The sequence below is a fragment of the Teleopsis dalmanni genome, chromosome 1 (assembly GCF_002237135.1).
Source record: "Teleopsis dalmanni isolate 2A chromosome 1, ASM223713v2, whole genome shotgun sequence".
In the NCBI taxonomy this organism is placed as follows: domain Eukaryota; kingdom Metazoa; phylum Arthropoda; class Insecta; order Diptera; family Diopsidae; genus Teleopsis; species Teleopsis dalmanni.
Genome location: NC_051846.1, coordinates 194,896,222 through 194,921,110, shown reverse-complemented (window position 1 = coordinate 194,921,110; position 24,889 = coordinate 194,896,222). Strand labels below are relative to the sequence as shown.

Here is a 24,889-nt window from a genome sequence, read left to right as displayed (position 1 = left end):
TATTTCTAATTTGCTAGTATTCCGGTCTCTCCTAAGCTGAATAACTCATTAAATATTATTATATCAAGAGTGGCTGTTAATTTATTATGAAAAATTAACATAATTTTATCTAATGATATTTTAAGAGTTTAAGTACTATTACATGTTGAGTGCTATTAAATGATAACACTTGTAAAAAATTTTAAAAATATATTTTACTACACAACACAATTTTATAAACAGTAAAAAAGAGATGAAGTTGTAAGACCCTACACACAAGTTTAGTGCTCGTAAAAGCTTAAGTAGGACTTTGAAAAAGTAAATATAAATAATTTTACCCTCAAGTTTATAAACACGATACACTTACATATATAATAAGTTTCAATAAAAATGCTTTTATAAATTCCTATGTCATCCTGCGGAAAAAGGATACATTTTATTGTGGGTCTGCATTTTTGAAAATTTGTTGGGTTACAAATTTATTTTTATCAAATTATGTTATAAGCCCCAATGGCAAACCAATGAACCCACGTTAAAAATTTATCTATCGACAAATGAAAAGTTCAAATGTGCACAACTACAAGTATTTCACTATTGGCTTGGCATTAAAGAGTACAAGTATTCCTAATGACACTCAATAAAAACATAAATTTGAATTTGAATTATGTGCACAAGTCAACAGTCTTGTTACTTGGCAATAATTTTCAATATTTTTAAGGCGCTTATAAAGCAATAAAGCGCACAAAATTAAACAAAAACGCAAAAGAGGTCACTTGCCTGTGGAACTGCTTGAAAATAATAAAAATAATAAAAATGAAAATAAATATAAAATATAATTGCTAAGCTATTTATTACACACAAAGACAAAGAAAACCTCCACAAATATTTAAAATGGCGGTTTAGAGCTTTGACAACAGACTGTAACTTTAGCTCAGATAATTTTAAGATAATGTCAAACTGAGCACGAAAGTTGAACGAGCGTTTTCATGCTTTAAGAATTTAACAGAAAACGAAAAGTGCTTTGAAGGATATTGGCATTCGAAAGATAAAATGTTGGGTTGCGTTAAAAAACAATGGCAATTAAAAAAGAAAATAAAAGCTATAAATCGGGCAAATAAATTCACTCTACTTTGCTATTGCGTGGCGGTGTCCTTTGTGCGCTTTTATTTTGTTGCAGTTCGTATGGATACGAAAGGAAAATGGCGAGTTGCCATTATCTTCATATAATTTTATTTTTGGCACCCAAATTGAAATAGCAGCGCATCATTTTCGTTTATTACTGCTTGGGGCTGAAGTGTTGGAACTCCCTACATAGTCATAAACTGTTACATGCATATAAAAAATAAATTATTTCCCGTTTTAATGTTGTGAATGTTTTAAAAATGTAGCTTAATTTAAATAAATCATTTTTTTTAAAGAAACAATTGTTTATGTTTACAAATTTAAAAAAAAAATGTTTTTAGAAATCTTCATACTCTGTGTACACAATAATTTTTTTATCTAACTTAATTATTTTGCTTAATATTATATCTGCTTATTTATTTTACATTTAAAGATCATTTAAAATTTATGTAATAATTATTTGAGTATATTTTTAAATTATGTAAAATATATAATATATAAATAATATATATGATATAAAAATATATAAATTTCATTATAAAATATGTAAAAGTAGGACTTATCCTTGCGTTGCCAACTCTTTTTTTTAATATCACTTCAATGAATTTTTTATGGTCTTAATAATTATATCGTTGATACTCACAAAAATATTCAATAAAATAAACTTTTACTCACTTTATGCTGATCGGTAAGAAACTGTACTTGTTGTTGTTGAAGTCCACGTCATTAAGCATATTAATGAATTCCTTTCTTACATTACAATAAACTCAACTAGTGGGTATGCACTTTTAACATTGATAACACAAACAACTGATAACAGCAAGTAGGTGTAACAAATTGTGAGAAATCTTACCGAAATTATTAATGAATATATGTAGAAGTGCTATAAGTCACAATAAATACGCTTCGGACAAGCATTGATTTTGAAATATGATTACATTTAGAATATAAATTTTAAAATTTCAATTATGTATGTTGTCTTATAGTTTCATATAAAATATGTACGTATTATACCAGTTGAACATTTACCACTTGTTATATCGAATTTTCTATGTGTAAAATGATCGTTATTAAGAAAAAAAGTAAGCTTTTTAAAAGTTTATTGTGAGTGAAATTTATTTTGGTTGGAAGCAAGAATTGAAACTGAAAATCAATTGTTTCGCCAAGTGAAACTGAACCAAAAAAAATATATCGTTTTTTTTTCGTTTCAGCATCGTACAGCTGAGTATCTATTTATTTATGAGCTGTCCTAATGGGCCTATATCACTATCATGATCGTGAGATGAACTTGACTCGTCTGCCCTACAATTGCCTAAGATATCACTATGACCAGGAACCCAAAAGAGTTGAACTTTAACTCACCAAGCTAGGTTATTGAGGGAATGACGGTAGTTTTGAGTTCTGATTGAAATGGCTGCTTAGCTATCCGAAAAAATGTTACTGTGAAAACTGCTTTCCACTTCGTATGCCAGTGTACATCATGGTATCACAGTAAATCACAAACCTTTTTGATACAACAATGGATAAGATAAGATTTTTCTATTGTTTAATCGATAGTTTTTATTTCAATTCGAGCTTTCAGTCTACTTTTACTTTACTTTTAAAATTTATATATAATGTAATTAAAATATAATGGTTTTTATATATTTTTTTTAATTGGCTAAAGGTCACTTTTTGTTAAAACTATATCTACGTCATTCTCTTTATTTTATTGTCTATTTATTTTATTGCACTCACAATGGAATAAAGAGGATGACGTAGATATAGTTTTATTAATTTATGTTAGATCGTGATCCTGATGATGATTCTCAAGGAGAGTCGAAATATAGAATAAATTAAAAAATATATTGCACTCACAATAGAATAAATAGGATGACGTAGATATAGTTTTATTAATATTAATTTATGTTAGATCGTGATCCTGATGATGATTCTCAAGGAGAGTCGAAATATAGAATGTATTAAAAAATATATTGCAGAATATATTGCACTCACAATAGAATAAATAGAATGACGTAGAAATAGTTTTATTAATATTAATTTATGTTAGAACGTGATCCTGATGATGATTCTCAAGGAGAGTCAAAATATAGAATATATTAAAAAATATATTGCAGAATATATTGCACTCACAATAGAATAAATAGGATGACGTAGAAATAGTTTTATTAATATTAATTTATGTTATATCGTGATCCCGATGATGATACTCAAAGAGAGTCGAAATATAGAATATATTAAAAAATATTAACCAAACATTGAAAAGTGACCTATGGCCGGATAAAAAAATATATAACAACCATTATAAAAAAACAGGTCGATAAATAAATTCAAAATTTTATAATTTATAAAATATTTTTAACGTTTTGTCCTTATATTTGGACTACACAGTGATACCTTAAATGAAATAACAGTGATATTATTCGCAATGCTCAGCATTTTTCACGGTTTGCTGCTTTCAACCGAAAAAAAGTTCAATGTCAGGATGATGCGACTTAACGTTAGCAAAGCGATTAAGTTAAATACCCTCATTTGTAGTCTGTGTGCCGTATAAGATTGAAGTAGGAAAATTAAGTAACTGAAATAACTTTTGAGCATTCTTGTTTTATGCACAGCAAAATTTTATTAAAGTGTCATAAACAAAATTAAAGAAAAAGGCAAATATTTCGCGTCAGACACACACAATATTCTCGTATAAAGAGATAGTAAGTAGTACATTTTATAAGTACATCCTTAAGAGGAGAATAGGAATCCTGCTTCACTGCACTAGCACTGAAGCATGCGGCGGCACTAATTCGGCAACATTTTGCGACCACAAAATTCGCAGGCAACTTGAGTGCTATCATGAAGCACAACAGCGTAAGGATGCAGAGTTGGCTTTCCTCGGTGGCAAGTCAATGACAAATCGCTTCCAGGTGTTTACGAACTTTCACTTTGGAGCAGACCATCAAATGATTTACACTTTTTTAGTGTAGCATAAATCGCTAGTTCCTTTTTTTATTTTATTCTGTTTTATTTATTTGTGCCTTGACTTTCATTACAAACGACATAAAAATAGTGACGTTAAATATTCACAAAATGTCGTAAAATGGTTAAGGAAATCATAAAAAAACAGTAAAAACAGTAAAAACGTAAATAATTTATACTTAAAATGTTTGTAAACGTTAATTTAGTATAGTTACTTTATTGCTGAGACAGTAACCTTTTTAGTTAACATAAGTAGCAGCCAAATTCATGATTTAATACTACATAAGTCCTTCTGGACTCCTCCTATTTTTTTACTAAAATGGCTACTATTTTGTACCTCATTTTGCTGTTTGATTTATTTATTTGCTAATTTATCATTTTTTATATGAGCGCAAAATTGTTTATTGACCATCAAAATAATCCTGATTTTATATTTTTGATACCTTCAGGGCGTGATGGAATTTTCATTTGATTTTTGAGTCCTTTTATATATTGTTTTTTTGCTTCTTATTACTTGTTTCGTGTGCTAGAATAAAGTTTTAAAGCATTTATTTGGCAGAGTTTTGAGTTATGATACCATTCACTTTTTTAAAGGACTAAGTGGGATTTTGTCATCATGAGTTTTTGCCAAAAATGTCATTTTGATATGCTCTAGTCAGCAATTTTTTTCATTTATTCATAAAAACACAATAAATCCATTTTAAGTTTATTGCTTTGGCCGTGATGTTTTTATTGCTTGCGGCAGCCTGGTATTAAAGTCCATCAGGTGCGTCCCTTGTTTAGACTGATAATAAGTGTGTTCATTCTTTAATAAAATATTTTGATAAAAATGAAACAGTGAACTTGAGACTATCATTTCTATTGCTATATATCCTTTGTGTTGCTGTGTTTGTTCGTTTTTGGCTATACATTGTATTTTCTTGAGGACATGTTAAACATGATTCATAAATATTATTGTAATATTTTTATGACCCATAAAATTATTTTTGAATTTTATTATTCAATAAAAGGAGTTCAAAGACCAATTTTGTTCAAAAAACCGAAAAAAATAATTGTTGGTAAAGAATATTTTTAATTTTATGTAAAAGCTCAAGTTTAAATATTATTTAATTTAGACGTCTAAAAATTTCAATGAGTTTTATAATATATTCTTAACATTCGTAAATGAAATTTTTAAACATCTGTAAATATATAAAAACACCGTAAATAACCTAGAACTGATAACCTACTCCGAATATCTTAAAACAGATCCAGTCTTTCTCAAGAGAAAAGAAGCACATCAGTATCAAAATATATTAAATTTGTTAACAAAATTATTAAAAAAATATGTGGAACTGATAACATAACGTCGAATATCTCAAAGCATATCCAAAAGCTGTTGTCAACATCCTGCTTCTGATTTTCTAGGAGGTATGGGTGGAAGGGAGAAGAACGAAGAGCAGTGGAATGAATGTATTTTCGTGAAGGTTTCCAAACACATCGTACAAGGACACCATAAACTATAACAATTGCAATGTTTTACTACCCATTCCAAACAGAGTCTTCGCTATGATTATGTTATCTAAAATCTCGGCGGCTAAAGAGAAACCATGCGCGGAAATGAGTTAGACTTCAGATCGTGTATGAACTTAATTCATGTAGGTTGATTAATAAAAGGTGAGTAATGTTGTGAAGACAATACATCTGTCTATTTATTTTTCATCAATTTTAAACAAACATTTCAAAGTCTAGACAGAAATTGGCTATAAAAAATACTACAAAGACGTGGTCTGCCCTCTAACTACTCAATGTTATAAAGGCTATATACGCTACATTCATAAAATATGGTAATCGAGAAAATTTTCAATGAGGACTTGCAGAAGCAAACCAACCAACTGTAAACGATTAGAAGATATGTGTACAACACAGCTAGACAACATTGAGGTAAGAAACGCAGAACAACAGTTGATCGATAGTAGAGGTCCTATGCTGCAGCAAGAGTTAAGGAGATATTAAGTAAATAAAATAAATGTAGTATTAAAGTAAGTATCGAAGTATCAAATTTTTACATTATCTTTCTATTTTCGATTAAAACTTAAATAATTAATGCAATAGCATATTTTGTGAAGTAAAACTAAAAATACTTTTGTTTAATAGCTTATTTTATATGATAATTATTAGCAATTATTATGATAGATATATTAACTGTCTTGGTGGTCACGCGAATACCCCTTGGTGGATTTAAATTGCCTCAGGCAATTTTGAATTCATTTAAGATAAGCTCACAAATAATGTTTTCGATAAATACTATGAAATTATAGGACTTATCAATGCTTTATATATATAGAGATATAGTGCTTACTGCTTTCACTCCGGTAAATAAATACTAATTTAATGAAATATATTATCCAAATAAAGGAAAATTTTTAAAAATATTACAATTTATTCTCTTAATAGTAGCATTCCATTATCATTTTATTTTTAAATTAATTGGCATAAGAATTGCTTTTTAATTATTCAATTTAAATGAAGTTCCAATAATTGCACACATTCACGCTTTTAATTTATTCTCAATGTAAATACCATCCTTATCAATCAGTATCTCAGATTAATTAAAAATTGGTTTATTGAATTACCACTTTCACTCTTTCATTAATTTCATTTATATTTGATCAATCGTGCCATATTATTGAAGTTTGGAATGTGATTTAATGTGATCAAAAAATAAATGGTATTTCCGCTGAGTTAATAAAAAAAACATGAAGATTGATGAAAGTTGAGATTCTATTTTATTATATTCATATACAAACCTTTTATGCATCATTTAATTAAAAATTATATATATTTAAGTGAATAATTATTAAAATTTTTATTAATTTTCATTTATCCTATGCTTTTTTCATTATATGAGAACTGTCATCAAAAAAATACTTACTATTAAAACTGCCTCTTGATATAAGGCATTACTATATCATTATAACGTTAATCAACTAATTACGAGATAATTTCTAATATTTGAGGTTTAATATACACAGTTTGACTAAAAGTTTTATTTGCGCATATAATAAATCAATTATACTTATAATTGGGTATTGAGACTATATTCCTATGGAGTATACTATTAATGTAGAATTATTTCAGGGCACAATCGAACAACTTTCTTCCAAAATTCAAGCTGTAGTTTCTTATGCTGACATCCATTAAAGCATTATTTTGTTATGAGTTATTGGTTGAGTATTAAAGTTTCTGATATCTAATCGATACTTATTCTGTAAACTAAAATATGTATCTTAATAAGTTAAGAACTCACAAAAAAAAGAAATAAAAAAACAATATTAAATTCAATTAAGTTTTACTTTATTAATAAATAAATACAATTACAATGAATGTAAAATATTTAACAGGTTTTGTCAAATAACTATGACTAGAATAGTATTTAGTTTTTCAATAGCTTAAAAAACAGTTAAAACAGATTATATATATATATATATTGTATATATATTTATTGTATAAATATTAAAACCACTTTTCAATCTACGCACACGCTTATCGAAGTTTTATATTATTTAATATTATTATTAATTAATAATACACAGTAATTATAACTCAACTCATCACTCTCAACTCATTTCTATTCTTCATTCATATAAAGCTTTTATGCCATCGCTCCTGCCTTGATGTAAATATCAAAACAGTTTATTTAATTTATGAAAATTAATTTGAAAGGTACATAAATTATATAAATGTATATACATATATACTTCAAATAACTTCTAATATTAATTACATACTACATATGTAAATATAAATATTTTTCTTCTATATGGAGTAAAAAATATAAGAGTAAAGAGGATATTTTTCAATTGTTCCACAAATGTTACTTTTGTTCATCTTTCATTAAAAAGGTTTTTATATTGGTTTTTTCTTAAAATCTTAAGAATTAGTTTATACAAAATTATTAATTTCTTTCAATAAGCATATATAAAAACTGATATTTATTTAGTATATTTTTATGAAAATATTTTTAGAAATAGTTAAATATTATATGTTTATATTTTAAATATTTACTCATTTTATAGATAATAGAAGATAAAATTACTATTTATTTTATTTTTTTTTGATATAAAGCTTATACATTATATATATAAAAAATAATACATGTAATTAAGTAGACATTGTTAACTTTAAGTACATAATTTATTTAATTTTTTTTTTTTTGTTTTTTTGCTTTATTAAATAATTTTAGAAATTTTATTCTATAAGTTTTAAAAGCTTGAATCGTTGCAAATAATAACTGTTTAAAATAAAAGTTGTTCTAACATATTTTTTGCTTTTAAAACTTTTAGAACTGGCCTCAAGTAAGTTCAATTTTTTTTATAAAGTTATTTTGTATTGTAAATTCTTGATTTTCATTAATTTGATTTATATTTCAATTAGACTTTTAATAACAAAGTCAGTCAATATTAAGAACATGAACGCAATTACAATAAACAACATATTTCTACTTGTACATATAATTTAGAGATAGTTTAGAGTTAGCCTAACATATGAGGAGAATTTGATATATTTATATAGTTATTAACTTTTAGAGAATGTTAAATTCGAAAAAAAGATAAACTTTTACATAGAGAATAGTTAATTAAACAAGTCATATATAGTAAAATACTTAGATTAAGAATTAAGTGAGCAAAGAGTTTATGTAAATAGTTAACAAGATACAAACATTTTTGACACCTTCTAGTTCCACTTCTTAAACATTCGTTATCTGCTCCGCGGATTCATCCAGTGCACACATTGAATGTAAGTCAATGGCAGAACGTGTTTTTCTTGGTTTACTCGTCATTACGAATTGACTTGGACTTGGTCCAACAAATACAGAATTTTGTCGAGGTCTGCTATGCGGTGCTAAGCCTACGAAAAAATAGAGTATTTAATAATATTTAATAAAATTTTATAAAGTAATTATAGAAATATGTATAAAAATAATTAAAATAGTATTAAAAGTTAATGAATTGGCCGTACATTTCTTGAACATCTAAATGAGATCGCCTAATTGGCATCGGTATATAATCCTCCAGGTATCAGAAGAAGTCGCCACAATAAATGTCAAAATTATCAGAAATTTAATATATGAGAATGAAACTACCAACTGCTAAAATCGGTAACAGTATTTGAGTATCAGGTTATCAGATAATCAGGAAAAATTATATTGATGAAGTCGCTTACGTAGCTTTACAGTACAATTATCAAGGTACAAGAAAAAGAAGTCATCGTAATACAATATGAAAATGACATACGTTGAACGATATAACTTAAACGAAAAAGTACCAACAGAGAGAAACAGTATCAGAAGTATTAAAGAGCTATAGGGACGCTACAAAGTAGATTATTGTGCAAAGATATTTTTACAACATTTAATTAACGATATTTGATTAGATCGGAAATAGAGAAAGAAAACAAAACCATTCAGCTTGAGGGTAAGATATATAGGAAACAAGTTTTTTTTGGCATTTTCTATTTAAATTTGATACGAATCCGTTACGTTACCAATGTGAAAAAGACCTTTAGGAAACCATTTGGTTTCCATTAATAGCCTTATATAATTGTTAATAGGTCGAGTATATACAGAGTTGTCAACACTTGAAAATTCCATTTCGAAAGAAGTTGTGAAAGAATTATCTCTTTTTCTAGAGAGATTCGGAAAGTGACATAACAAGTACTCAATCATTTCTTATCTGGGCTGTTTCTACTGAAATCTAACCTACTATGTTCACGAGCGCGTCTATAAACAGTAACTAGTAAGAATGAACGAGAGCAGAGTGAGCAGATTCTCAAACTAAGGATAGTGTTTGTGATCTAATATCATAGGTTTTCCGTGAATATGGAAGAATTTCTGTGCTTTCATTATATATTTTCGACCCATGTTGCCTTTGTTTGTGGCATATTAATTTCATCTGTCAAACATTTCTGCTTTTACAGTTTTTTTTTGTCTAACAAAATTCTTAATTTAATTTTGTTAGACATTAATTAACTAATTAACTAAAATTAGTTAATTAACTAATTTAAAAAATTTATTTAAATGACCAATTATTTAATTTGTTTATTTTATTTCAATTAATTAAAAATTTTAAACTTTTAAACTTTTTATTATTTTGTAAGTCATTTTAATACTTTAAAGAAATTTTAATTTTGGATTTAAGATTTAATTTTGTTGAATTTTGTGATCCACCATAAACCATATACTTACTAAATTTGTTAATCATATAAAAACAGTTTTGTTTTCGTTTTAATTTGCAAAGTTCAAAAAAATGAAATTATTTAATTAAAATCACATAAAAACCAAATTTCACAACATGAAGCTATTATATTTTCACAGAGTTATAAAATATGTTATAAAAACGTTAAGGCACTGGCAGGGATAAAAATGAATTATGTTTGGGTCTCATAAGAACAATAAGGATTAAGTAAACAATTTTTGTTAAAGAAAGTAAAAATATCAAAAAAAAAATGCTTTTAAATTATATTTTGAATGCCATTTCATTAACACTAAATGTAAACAATTTTAATTCCACAGCGCCACATGTGCTTGCATTTTTGCAAATTATTAACCATGGAACTGAGGTCCGTGAGAAAGGCGAACGCAGGACTCTACTAGTTGCAGTCGCAGTCGCTGTTTTCACATTAGCATTAAAGTTCAAAGCGTGTAAGTCAACATCATTTTCCTGTGCTAATATCAAAATAATTCTAAATATGCAAACTCATTAGGAAAGAATACGGCAAAAGAACTTTGTGGGTCTGCGAAGGGATGTAGCAGTACAAATGAAAAGTTTAGTGTAATTAGAATTTTATGTTCTAGAAGCTAAAGACAAGCCAGCTGTGCGTGAGTTGTAGTGTTGCTGCCATAGGAATAAAGCAAATGGTAATGACGAAGAATAAAATTAAAATATTATATTTCATTTTTATTATATCTTTCCTGTTGTTAATTGAAGGCTGCAGTAAAACCTGCAAACAAGAGCTAAAAATTGCATTGGTTAAACTTGAAGCGATGAATAGGATTACTAATGCAAAAGTTTTAATTAAATATTTTCATTGTAAGGTAGAAATAAATAAAAACACTTTATTTGAAAGTGTATATTTTACTAATCACAGAATTCAAAAGAAAAAATAAAATTGACGTGTGAGTAATATTTGCTCCTCGGAAACTATATTCTTACGGAAAAGGTAATAAAACTGTGTAAAATAAGCTCTATACTACTTTCTATTGGCGCAATAAGGCTTGGAGACCTACTCTAAAGCCAGATGGGGGCTTAAAAGTCCCGACGGTCGCAGAGCCACATCCCCTAAGAATAATAATAATAATAATAATGAGTAATATTTCTTCTCTTTTGTATAGATAAAATTTTTTCTTCAGGTTAGTGACGTAGGCTCTAACAGATAGTCAAAAAAACTGGAAAAGATATGTTAAATCTTTTCCGAAAAAGTAGGAAAATCATATTCTCACATAAGCAAAATTAAAACAATATTGACCTTTTTTTCCACAGAACATATATAAATTATAGTGGTTTCATCGTTGAAAATCTGCGGTGAAAATAGTATATTACCCAGGACTTTCACAAAGATTATGAACTAAAATGAAATAGATTCGTTGAGAAAATGGAAAACTAGATAGTTGGTTTATGTTGCACAATAATACACAATCGCATAGGGCAATTATAGTACTTGCATTTTTAAAACAAGAGACGTCATTCTAATTGATCAGATACTATTGCTATATCCGAAAATGAAATTGCCGTTTCAATGTTATACCGGTTATCTGAAAAGTTTCGACCGACTTACTAAAACTAATGAGTACAAAAACTGCTTAAAAATATTGGTTAAAAATTTTGGCGCCTATGTTTACTTTTTTTGAGATAATTTTAAATAAACAAAAATAGAAAGTCACAGTAATGAAATAAAAGGACAGACTACATATTTGTGGTGTTATATTCTTTTATTCTTTTTATTATAATTAGACTTTAGTTTCAAAAAATAATATTAAAATAATTGTTGTAATTAAAATTAAAACTAAAATAAATTTGGAATTAAAATTAAAATTAAATTATAATTAAAATTAAAAGTGAACTAAAAATTAAAATTAAAATTACATTAATACACAATTAAAAATAAGCTAGAAAGTAATTAATAATAAAATTAAATTATAATTAAAATTAAACTAAAAATTAAAATTAAAATTAAAATTGAAATTATAATTATAATTACATTAAAAAAATATGTAATTAAAATTAAAATTAAAACTAAAATTATATTAAGATACAATTAAAAGTATGCTAGAAAGTTGTACAGAATATATTTGAATGTAAATGATTTAGAATATGTTTCTCTTAAAGAATGCTTTAATTTCAAATATATGTGTATATTTATTCGTATATAAAGAAACTATTTTTAATATCACATTTATTTTAAGGAAAATAATTGATTAGATACTAATACTGTGTGTATATTTATTCGTATATAAAGAAACTATGTTTAATATCAAATTTATTTTAACGAAAATAATTGATTAGATACTAATACTGAATCTAGAAACTAATCTGAATACCAATTTACTTGTGTAACTATATCGAAAAAGATAAAATAATATTTTTCTCAGATTGACTTAACAGCAAGAAAATGTTTTTAAATGATTTTGTATGCATTAAAAAGCGATATTTCTCCAAATATTTTTTTTCGTGAATTTATTGCTCAGTGCCCTCCAAAAAAGACAGTGCAGAATAAGTCCGAACTTTACATATTGAACCGAAGTATTATGGCAACGACATGAAATTTTAATTTTACTATTTAAATGTGCATTTTTTTCATTAATTAAAAAACATTTATTATTCGAAGTTGCGTGCAGAAAACAGATATATTATGTCCTTCTGTCTGTTTGGCACAATAAGTGCATGTATTCAAATTAATTACAATCTAATGTGACAGCCAACTGGCATAAAACAAAATGCATACAAATATAAATGATTCTACAAAATATCATAAATAATACTTCATTATGTGTTTACATATTATTCAATTTCAATTTCAATTTTATTAAAAAATATTAGTAGGAATGAAATAAATTTTAAAATTTATATACAAATGACCAAAATACTAATAATCTTCCATCTGTCTTAATCAAGAAAAATTGCATTTAAACTTTTTTCAAATATTGACAGCAAATTTTTATAAATAAATTTTTTTGTTTATTAATTAAAACATATATATTAAATTACAATTAAATTACATATTATCAATGTATCTTCACTACTCTGCAAAGCATTTTCACTTGCATTCAGAACAAAGTCATTGACATATCACTTAACATGTTTCGCATAGCTTAAGCAGTGATGATGTATTACATGACCAAATCATTTGAACGTGATGAAGTGGTCCAGCACTTGAGGATTTTCTGTGTTTTGACAAACGCTTCCAAATGTAATGAAAAATAATGTTTTAGATTAATGTGTACTCTCAATATATTCTTGGAAGTAAAATGACTAAAAGTGCAGTAAAATAAATTTTTATAATACATAAAACTAACGTTTATTGTCTAACGTTAAACGATGTCTTTTAAAACCAATGCATTTGTTGCGAATGATGTATTTACTAAAAGAATACCATATACTTGCGCCAAGTTAACTTGAATAGGAAGTTTATTTAGTGATACATCATTAAGTTTAACGGTAAACTTATTAAACGATTTATTTTATCACATAAGTTCAATTGAGTTGAGCATTAAATTCAATATCAAAAAAGGTTGAGGATATATAATTATTATTGACTAGATGACAATGATAATAGATAACTAAATAGAATTAAAATTCCTCTTAAGTCTAAAAAATATTCAAGTTAGGTTTTTACGTATTTTGAAGAAATAAGTTTATATCCCACCCATTTAGTGATGTGTAATTAGTACTGAGTATTGAAATCAGTTGTATAAAGTAGTTAAGATGCTTACTGAAAAGGTTGAAAAAGGATGTAGCAACAACTTATATTAAAAAAGTTGATCATTTTTTATTTATAAAACTATTGAAATTATACAATAATGAAGATGAAGTTATAATGAATTTATATATTTATTGATTATTTTCAGTTACGAGTTTGTATTATCTTATTTATTTAATAAAAAAAAATGAATTTTCTTATCTTTGTTAGAGAACAGCGTGAATACATTTATTAATCATACATAATTCAGATTTTCTGATATAACTTTTTTCAATTTTTACCAATACATAATTTTTGTCTAATTATGTTGAGGCTACTTGAGTCAGTGCACTTTTACTCTCTATTAACTGCGAGGTTTGTTTATAACCCCTCTCCACGCCTTGACTGGATTGTTGTTTATCACTTCATCAGACTAAGCAATAATTGACTTCAGACCTGCATATCCCGAGAAGCCTGTAACCATTCTGAGATTTGATAACGCGATGTTGGAAAGCGTGTCAGTTTTTGTAAATAATTTCAGGTCTCTATATTGTATGTATTTTTTGATCGGATCAATCTTGAGCTCCCTGAGGATGTCATTCATCCTCGATTCAAACGAGATACTTTTTTAGTGCAATTTTATTTTCAGTTGGTCAATCTAGGGCAAAATGTATAACGCTCGAAAGTAGTTTATAACACTCTAGATATTTTGCCAGAGTCGCAAGATTACGTTAAAAATAACAGCTGTTTTTTACGATTTGACAGATACATTGTGACCGAAAGGTTTTCGGAAATTCTCATTTAAAATTCGCGCGCTGTATATTTTTCGATATTTTAAGTTTATGTAGTTTGGCAGCACTGTCCTTAATTACTATGCCAAAAATGAGCGCGATCTGTCAGACAGTTCGTTTACGGCAGCTGTTGAAACCAGTTCACCTCAGTAGTGCGTTGCGAAAAAAACAATGGAAAAAAATATTGAACAAAGAGTTTGCATCAAATTTTGTTTTTCGAACGAAATTTCGTGTGCAGAATCGTTGCGAATGCTACAAAAGGCTTATGGGGAATCAGTTTTATCGAAAACTCAAGTTTATGAGTGGTACAAAGCCTTTCAGGACTGTCGTACGACCGTCGAAGACATGCCGCGTTCTGGACGACCTTCGACCTCTACCACCGACGAAAACATTGAAAAGGCAAAGGAAATCGTGTTCAAAAATCCTCATGTGAGTGTTAGAGAGATAGCACGAGAGCTAGGCATCGGTCGTGAGATGGCTCGTTTGATTTTGGTGGACAATTTGTGTATGCGACGTGTCAACGCCCGGCTTGTTCCGATTCACCTCAATTTGTTCAACATTATCAACGATTTTAAGGCCAAACATTCAATAAATACCATCGAACAGCCACCGTATTCACCTGATCTTGCACCGTGTGACTTTTTCCTGTTTCCCAACCTCAAATTACCACTCAGAGGAACGCGTTTTGAATCCATAGAAGACGTAAAACAGAATTCGCAGAGGGAACTCAAAGCCATACCGGAAAGCGCCTATAAAAAATGTTTTGATGATTGGAAGAAACGTTGGCATTGTGTATCGCTTCTAATGGAGCATATTTTGAAGGAGATAAAATAAATATTGATGAAGGTTAAGAATTTTGCGTTTTATTTAAAATTTCCCGAAAACTTTTCGGTCACAATGTAAACTGTGTTTTGATTCGATATATGTATTTGTAAAAAGTGTATATGTCTACCAACATTACTATAAAAATGTTAGATTGCTTTAATAATCTTCGATTGGCCAACAGAATTTAACAGATCGAGAGTAAATCTAGATTGAATCCAGATTTACCAATCGAAAACGCCAAAACGCCAAGAAGTGAGTATTAAAATTTTATCTAATTAATTTTATATTATATTAACTTATTTTATTTGAACTGTTTGTTTACTTATTCCACATTTTTAACTTTAATATTAATAAATCTATACATTACATTTTTATCTGTAATAGAATCTAAAGTAAGCTTTCCCGCAACAATTTTTGTAAAATTTATTTAGTACTCATTTCATTAAGACTTAAAAAGATTTGCATATATTTTATAAAAAAATTCCTATTTAAATTTAAATACTTAGCTTAGAATTCAAAAGAAACGATTACCTTTATAGTATTTTTAGATTAAATTTTTCATTTTTTCCATTTAAATACGTTAATAGTGCATAAAATAAACGGAATGCATTTGCATACGTCTTCTCCTATACAAACCCGGAGCGTAACGCTAAACACCCAAGCAAACGAGCTTAAAATATTGAAACGTGTTTGCTGCCACAGCTGCGAATTGCAGAAGTACCTATGTGCCACATACGACATCACGAAAACCCAGACCATTTTTTGTATGCTGCATTTATAGTAAATGTACCTTAATTTATTACCACGCATTTGCGGTATGCAACCTTTCAACCACGCCAGTCACCACGAACTGGCAAAAATGCGCTTTTCACGCTCCAATGTTGACGTTTATAAACTGTTTTGCTAGTTACTGATAAACGAATTTGGTAGGGGGAAACGTGCGAAGCATACACAAGCGTCAAGTTGTCATTGGAACAAAAGAAGTTTCCGGAGGACAACCATTTTGCTTTGAAGTGGGTAATGCTCTCGGAGCCATGTTTGGATTCTGATCACTTTTTCTTTTTTTTTTGAATAAATTTTTGTATTTTTCTATTTACTTACCTTTCGAACGGGGATTATACATTGCAAAGTGACAAGTTGGTATGTTGATATTATTTATCATACCCATTGACATGCGTGAAACTGAGGACCTCTGTAAAATTAAATTTAATAGAATTATAATTAAACAAACGAAACTATTATATATATAAATATGTAAAAAACAGAAAATATTATTAAATTTTATATAAATATATTATTTTTTTATTTAAAGACAATTACCTGATGAGACTGCATTGAATCAATTTCAATCATTGGACAGGAAGACCGTGGTTGTTGTTGGAATTTAGGTTGATATGGTTCCAACATACGAATTTTACCCCAACGGTTAAAGAATAAGACTATAGCGCCAGCCCATAGCATTAAAACCAATCCAACAATTAATACTTCCTCGGTACGAACAATTATTTTTGGACCTATAAATAGTATAAATAAAATATAAAAGTATGGAATTTGTAATTATTAAATAACTATTAAATAATATAACAATATAAATGAAAAAGAAACTATAATAAAACTCCTAATAAAACTCCTGCGAAACTCCTAGAATGATAAAATGTTTAAGAATCATTTGTTTTATAATAACTGTCAGAATCGAAAATGGATGAATACACTCAGAAAAATAATTTGGTTGATTTAACCAGATTTTAATTTAATCTCAGGTGAATATATTCTTATTCGACGCACCATGTTGGTTCAACCACACCACATGTTGATTTTCAAATAAAAATGACTAGTCTCGCTAATATTATATGAATATAAGTAACTGAATATATTCTCTCATTATCCTAGGTTCGAATGGTTGCTGATTTCCAAATTAAGTAATCGACACTCTGAGGTCAAACCGGTGCAATGTATATCCCAGATCTCTAAAAATATAATGCCTTGTTGAATCATAATAAGAAATTCTATCAGGCTTATTAAACATTGGCAATATATGTAATATCTTCTAATTCATAATAACCTAATGTTGTCATTCTTTATTTGCTGTGCACTAAACAATAACAGAGAAGATGTTTGATAGTTTCATCTTTCTGCTTTATCACAGTAGCTTCTGCAGAATTCATATGATACAGTAGCCATACTTGAGGAGTGTCGTTCTATTAATGTCCGGTGATAAAACCGAATTCAGATTTCATTTCTTTTTAAATATAATATAAATGCACTAAGAAATATATATTACCGTAAATTTTATAATATTATGTATAAATAGTAATACAAAATAAATAAAATAATATTATGTATGACGCTTTCAGGAAACAAAGGAGCGAAATATTTAGACCTCTGAAACAAATGCATAAACTTATGGACGAGCACATTAGAGCAAAGAAAAGGTCGCAAAACTTAACCACCTGTAGAATAGCTAGAATCAGACACATATACGAGAATAGGTATAACAAGGATGTTATATCGTCTAGTCGAAGGAACTGTAGAACATTAATTGGTGTAGGAAATGTAACGAGCCAGATGTAAAGGAAACTATGGAGCATCTGCTGTGTAACTGCCCGGTACTCTCGAGAACTCCACAAAAATACTTGGGGGCTGTCAGTTTTTCCGGCCTGGAACACATGCCTGCTGAGGTTTCTGTTGAAATCTTAATAAAATTCGCTAATAAAACGCGCATCTTAAATGATACACACAATTGCTATAAATAAGACTCTGATCTGTTATCGCAAAGATCTACGCGTGGCCTTTTTTGGTCTGCCAGCATAACCTAATATCTAATGTATGACGGTACACAACTGTAAATACTGTTGTTATCCTTTGAGTACTTTTTTCAATGAAACATATCTTACTCAAACATTTAACTGATGAACCTTTTCTACTTACACATCTATTTACTGTTATGAATAGCTAAATAATTTATCAATTCAATACATTATCATTTTAACATTTGAAAAGGCTTAACCTTAGTTTGCTTTTGTTATTTTATCCTCAGAAACTTTTATGTTTTTTGATCCTTTTTAATAATTTTTTGTTCATCACAGAAAATCGCAAAACTTATAATGCAGAAATTGGTTTTTACTTCTTTAAGAATTGAAGAAAAATATAATTCAATTTATACTCTTAAAAATTTTTTTCTGCAATAAAAAATAACATACATGGAAAGGATCCACAAAAAAAAAATGTAAAAGCTAAAAATCACTACGCATCACATATGCTTATTCTCTACTTAACATTGGAGCTACTGAAGGATACAATAACAACTTTTATTTGAGTAAATGTTCTTTGCGAAATTGGCAAATATACACAATTTAATATACAAACAAACCGAAGTGCTTGTGTACTTCTGCCTGTGTGCTTGTGTGTATGTGTGCCGGAGTGTTTATATTTATTTAGGATTATTGTGCTTATTATGTTGAAGCAAAAAATGGCGAATTTGAATTTTATTTATACGAGCATAAGTATTTCCCGCAATTCCTTTGCTGAACCGCAGCTAACGTTGAATGGTAATTTGTTGTTATTGTTCCTGTTGCTATTGCTGTTGCTGTTGCTGAGCTCCTTGTTACGTTTACATTTCGTTACACGTTTATTTTTTGCGAAAGAAATCACGTTGGATAAATTTTTTCTGGTTTCTTCGGTATTAAAAAATATTAAAATAATCAAAAAGCATACAAATAACGGAAAAAATCATGTGTGTTTTACATGGCAAAGATTTTAATAATGCAGCTGCAGACAAATTGAAATCGAAATTGAATTAAAAAACGAATAAACAATGACATTGTCGTTGCCGCTGCCGTTGCCGTTGGGATAAGTTGTGATTATTTGAATTAAATCAGAATTTAATTGAATCATCGAACTGAAAATAATCGTCAGGCATTCATTAATATAAAAATAATAAAGTTAATTATAACATTTATTTTTTATCTTCATTTAATCCTGTTTACTGGATAGTCATATGAACAGATAATTTATACTTCAGTAGAACAAAAGCTGTTAATTTTTTTTTTGTAATTTACAGTATTGAAATAATTATACCAAAAACTATAGAGTTACATATTTTTCAACTCAAAAAGGTAAATATAAACGAAATAATGTATTCAATTTAATAATTTAAAAATTTATGTCAGTTAAATAATATGTTTTAATGTTAATTTTTTTTTGCCGAGATTGACGCGTCTTTATGACGAAATGAAACTTTTTAAAAGTTAGACGGATTCGAATAGCAAAGAAGAGACAAGAACAAATTATTTTAATTTATTGAAATTTGGTTAACCATACAACGTTTTTCTAAGAAAAACATATTCCAAAATCATGTGGTTATCACTTGTATCTAAATCTATTCTAATCAATCCCATTTCTATTACACAAATTGTATTCTCAAATTAGGCCCGAGTTCTATACATATTTAAATTAAAAAATGTTAAAAAATATGTATATCTAATACGGCGTTTACATTGGCCGAAAATGGCTCATTTTGAATGACTCATTTGAAAGTGTTTACATTCGTTGTATTTCATTCGTTCTCATGGTAACAATTCAAACTGAAATAAAACTACTAAACATTTGTTATCTTTTTTTGTAAATATGTCAAAACAGCTTTTACAAACTGTCAAAATGCCATGAAGAGCTTTCATTTAGGGTATGTTCAATAGATTCCTTTGCATTTGGAACATATGTGGAATGCATTCGAACGTCATTCATACAGAATGTGAGAAAATTGCTCATTTTGTGCTTGAAATTTTATATGCAAGAATGAGCCATTCGATACTCATTTTCGATTTTTGACCAAAATGAGCCATTTTCGGCCAATGTAAACGCCGTATAAGTCTAAACGATTCGAAAAAAATTAAATACATTCTGTTATTTAGTTTTTGTGATATCTATCGATATAGTGGTTAGATTTTCTCCAATTCTACCAATGATCTGAGTCATAATCTTGAAAAATAATTGTACCTAATTTCATTCGAATAGCTCAACAAATAAGAGAGTTGCTAGGAATGAAACAGATAGACGGGACTAAATGTGTTAAACTCGTTGAGCGGATCAAATATATATATATATATATACTCCATAAGGTCTACTCCATAAGGTAAGACATTCTTCAATGTCTTACAAAAATCTCTACAAAACCTAATATTTATATGTACAACTTTTTGCATTGTTTTGTGTAATGTTTATAAAAACAAATAGCATTTTGTACTATCGTGATAAATAAATTTTTCAGTTATAGATACCAATAATAAAATAATAATTAAACACAAAAAATATCAATTTCAACAAACTCTTAATAACTACAATAAGTTCTCTTGTATGACTAAAATGCAATAAAAGCATAAACTTATCTTTATTATCACAACTGTATTAATACTTCTATCTGGCATTTAATATACTAAATGGAATCTGAAGTAATATTAAAAATCTGAAGTAGTCTAATAATCTTAATTTGTCTAAGCTAATTTTGTGAAATTTTAGATAACACAATAAATCTTATGGATCTCTATCAACTATTCGTCCTGCAAATAATACTTACAACAACAACATAAAACCTTTAATGGTACTCTAAACTGCCGGAACATGCATTACCGAGATTTACAAGTAGTTTAGTTAAGTGAAATTACATTAAAACAACATATAAAATAGTAGTTTAAATGCTTTTATATATAAGACATGATATGAAAATTTTAATAGTTAATAATTTTAATACATAATTTTTCTACACACAACATTCAAGTGCACTAATACTTGTACTTCTGTATCCAATACTAAATTATTTGCATTGAATATGTGCTGACGTTTATATGAAGTAATAGATATGTAATAACCACGCTTGATATAATGATGGTCTATCTTAGCTCATGTTTGTCGTTTTAGTAGAACATATAAAGCGCATATATCATTTTGTAGGACATTATCTAAACAACTTCAAATCTGTATAAAATAGATGGATATTTTGCTGTCAAGACAAAAACAAACTCAAACATAAGTTTTGATGGGTGACAAGGAAGAAATAGAAGCATTTTCTCTTTGGTCCACTTTTTAAAACTTTTTTTAATTAATTTTTAGTTGCCAATAAAGTAGTTGTGCACGACCTCCATGATCTGTATCAATTATATAATATTATATTTATTATAATCTTTGTCAGGTAATACGGTATTGATTTATAAAAAATTTGTAGATTTATGGTATGGTACTTAAAGAAATAATACTCAACTTAAAAATTTATAACTATCAAGAATTTAACTTATCTTTATTACGGAAGCCTTGATAAATAATATTTTATCACATCAAATGAGGAATCGCAACTTAGCAGCCTATGATGAAAGCTACTATTAACAAGCAACAAATACCATGGATATATAGTACAACAGTAAACTGGGTAGAGTTTAAGCAAATTTAACAATTTAAAAATGTAATATCAGGTTTTTGTATTTCTGGAAGTAATATCAATCAACTAAGTATAGGGTTCACTTATACACTTTCTCTTACTTATTTTTGGAAATATGGTAACTTGTTATTATGGGAAGAGTCCAAGAGTTATTGGATTCATTTAAATTTAGTATATATCTTAAATAATACAAACCTTGTGGCACATTTGTAATATTTAACGTTGTTGTGCTGGTGACATCTTCTTGGCTGTTGAGATAATCTGAATTTACGGGTGATGCAGAGGCAGTCTCTTCGATTTCTACGATAAAATTTGTGCCAGTCCAACCGGAGCCCCATTCTATATGTCAACAAAAGCAACACATACAAGAAGTTAAGAACTGAAAATATGCAAATAAATTATATTGACTGACCTTCCGAAACTCCTGGCGTTGATTCCACTTGTGCTAATAGTTGCTCCAGTTTGACTACTGCTAAAATGAAAGTAAAATAAAAATGTAAACATTTAAAAAACTTTAACTTGAACGATTTTGTATCTAAATCTAAAAAACTATTTATGTTATTTTGTTTGCTCTTGGCAACGAATGAAATATTGCCTAAACGCAACAAATAACTTGTCGAAATCACTAGGCATAGACATAAGCATATAAAATAAAAAATAAAAAAAATTTTAGAAGAAGGTTTTTCAAAGTTGCTTGGAAAACTGTGTTTGTTGCACTTGGCCATTTGCCAATTTTTAAAATTCAATTTATACTACCTAAAAATATGTCGATGGTCAAATAAAACGTGTACCAACAACTACCCATAGTTCTGTGTAAGCAAAATACCAAATGACTTAAACAATACAGAAAGAATAAACACCATATATAGAGACATATTTTTTTTAAATTGCTCTCAGTTGTAGCAACAATTGCTGCTGTATTGCGAATTGTATCTTTTGTAGTTTGCTTGTTGCATGTCAATTTACAACATTTGCCAGATGTTACAATAAGGAAGCTATGATACTGACATTGTGGTTTTTTCTTTGCACTATCATAGTTTCATATTGGAATTCTCTGCATGAAAATTGCAATACCGCAGTTGCCACGATGCAGTTGCTGAGTTATAAAAAATATTTAAAATATACATGCTGTTTATATGCTCTATCCACTCTATCCCGCAGTAAAATATTTCTTTAATATTAAAATTGTTGAAATGTAAGAAAAAAAATTGCAACTAAATGCAATATATAACTTACTTTCGGGATGATGAAGCAATTTCATAGTAAGAAAGTTTTATTTCTCTTTTCACTTTACATCGAGTTAATTCTTTATGAATTATTTATCTTTGAGATAACTTTTATGCATCAAATAGAAGAGACTGCAAATATAGTTCATAATACGACAGAAAATTTTCTTAGACGTAATGCATTATGCGCACTTAAGATGCCAGCGAAGTGCTAACTTTGTTTAATTTTACTCTGGAATCATGAACTTATTTAGGTCCTTTCACAAAATGAAAAAGAAAAAGTTAAACTTTTGAAAAAGTTATTCTTGTAATATATTAAGAAAGCAGAAAATACAGGAAAAATATTTCCAAGGAGTTCATACAACAAATTTTTTTTCATATTTAATTGAAACAACTAATAGATAATAGACTATTATATAATCCAAATAACTCAACATTGATTTATAGCTAACTTAAATGTTTGTCATTAAACATAACACTTGAACAAAGACATTGATTTAAGATCCAAATAATAAAAAAAAATAACCAACCAAATCATGACTCTAGAACCAATTATAAAGCCATATTTCAATGAATAAGAGAATAATATACAATCTACACAAACTTGGAATAGAATATCTCAGTCAAAAAATGTTCAAGATCTATTTAAAAACTAATCTGTTAAGGAATTACTTAGAAGTTCATATAGATATATCAGTGGAAGGCTATAATGCTACAACTAGAACAGAATTATAAAGTATTCCAAAAAAGCATGCGAAGACAACGTCCTTACTTCAAATATCTGCCACTGAAGTTAAGCCCCGTGTCTCAAACACACACTGAGAAAGTTACTCAGTGATAACTTTCAAAGACGCTAAAGAATATGAGCCACTTATTGTATATCGAACGTGTAGAGAATTTTCCTAATGAGAACACTATCAGTTTCAGTGTTAGTTGTCCAAATTATTCTCTTCTGGTATCGTAACAAAAATAAACAGCGGAAGTTGTAATCTATTTTTGAGGTTTTTTCTGCCTCCTGCATTTTGCAAATATTCCAGAAGGAGATATGAGATATTATTTGTCATCAGTAATCTTTTAAATGGTGAGCACATAGACAACTGTGCATACTGTACCCAGTCAATAATTATCCAATAAAAATACACAAACTTCACAATTAGACTGCTTTTCTTTTCAAATAAAATTATTAGCAAAAACAAGTATCTAAAATATGTAACGCTTATAAAACTTGCTATTCCCTAGATCTTTTACGCTAGTGAAATTGCCCATACTACTCTCAGAAATGGGTTTGTAAATTTGTTTTTTAAAATTTAATTACATAAATGATTTACTCTTTAGTCGACTAACAGTCTAACAGTCGATAAAATTACTTTTGAGGATTAATAACAGTTTAGACTCTAGAGTGAAAGAACTCAAGATCAAGCACAAAACAATTATACTGTATTTTTATAAAGATGGTAACGATAAATGTTTGGGTGATATAAAAAAAAATTTAAGAAGAAAGTTTTAGAAATATATAAACAATCTTGAACTAAATTTCAATGACTTTCAAATAATTTTTTTATAATAAAATATATATTTTTGTTACAAATTTTGTATGATTCATGGTATTTAAATGC

The 24,889-nt window shown here is 27.9% G+C and overlaps 1 protein-coding gene across 1 annotated transcript; it reads right to left on the bottom strand.

Annotated features, from left to right (window-relative positions):
• Positions 1-8,604: 8,604 nt before the first annotated feature.
• LOC119666995 lies at positions 8,605-23,308 on the bottom strand. Its single transcript, XM_038076272.1, has 6 exons — positions 23,284-23,308; positions 22,460-22,519; positions 22,243-22,386; positions 16,941-17,134; positions 16,722-16,812; positions 8,605-8,958 (listed from the first exon to the last, which is right to left on the bottom strand). The coding sequence occupies exons 1-6, from the start codon at positions 23,306-23,308 to the stop codon at positions 8,798-8,800; spliced, it is 675 nt and encodes a 224-aa protein (XP_037932200.1). The 3' UTR covers positions 8,605-8,797.
• Positions 23,309-24,889: the final 1,581 nt, after the last annotated feature.

Excerpts from the sequence above, each read along its gene's own strand:
- LOC119666995 (XM_038076272.1), bottom strand. The coding sequence starts at position 23,308 with ATGAAATTGCTTCATCATCCCGAAA. Across the intron at positions 17,135-22,242 it reads TATTACAAATGTGCCACAAG|GTCCAAAAATAATTGTTCGT; the intron begins GTTTGTATTATT and ends TACTATTTATAG. Across the intron at positions 16,813-16,940 it reads ATTCAATGCAGTCTCATCAG|AGGTCCTCAGTTTCACGCAT; the intron begins GTAATTGTCTTT and ends TTAATTTTACAG.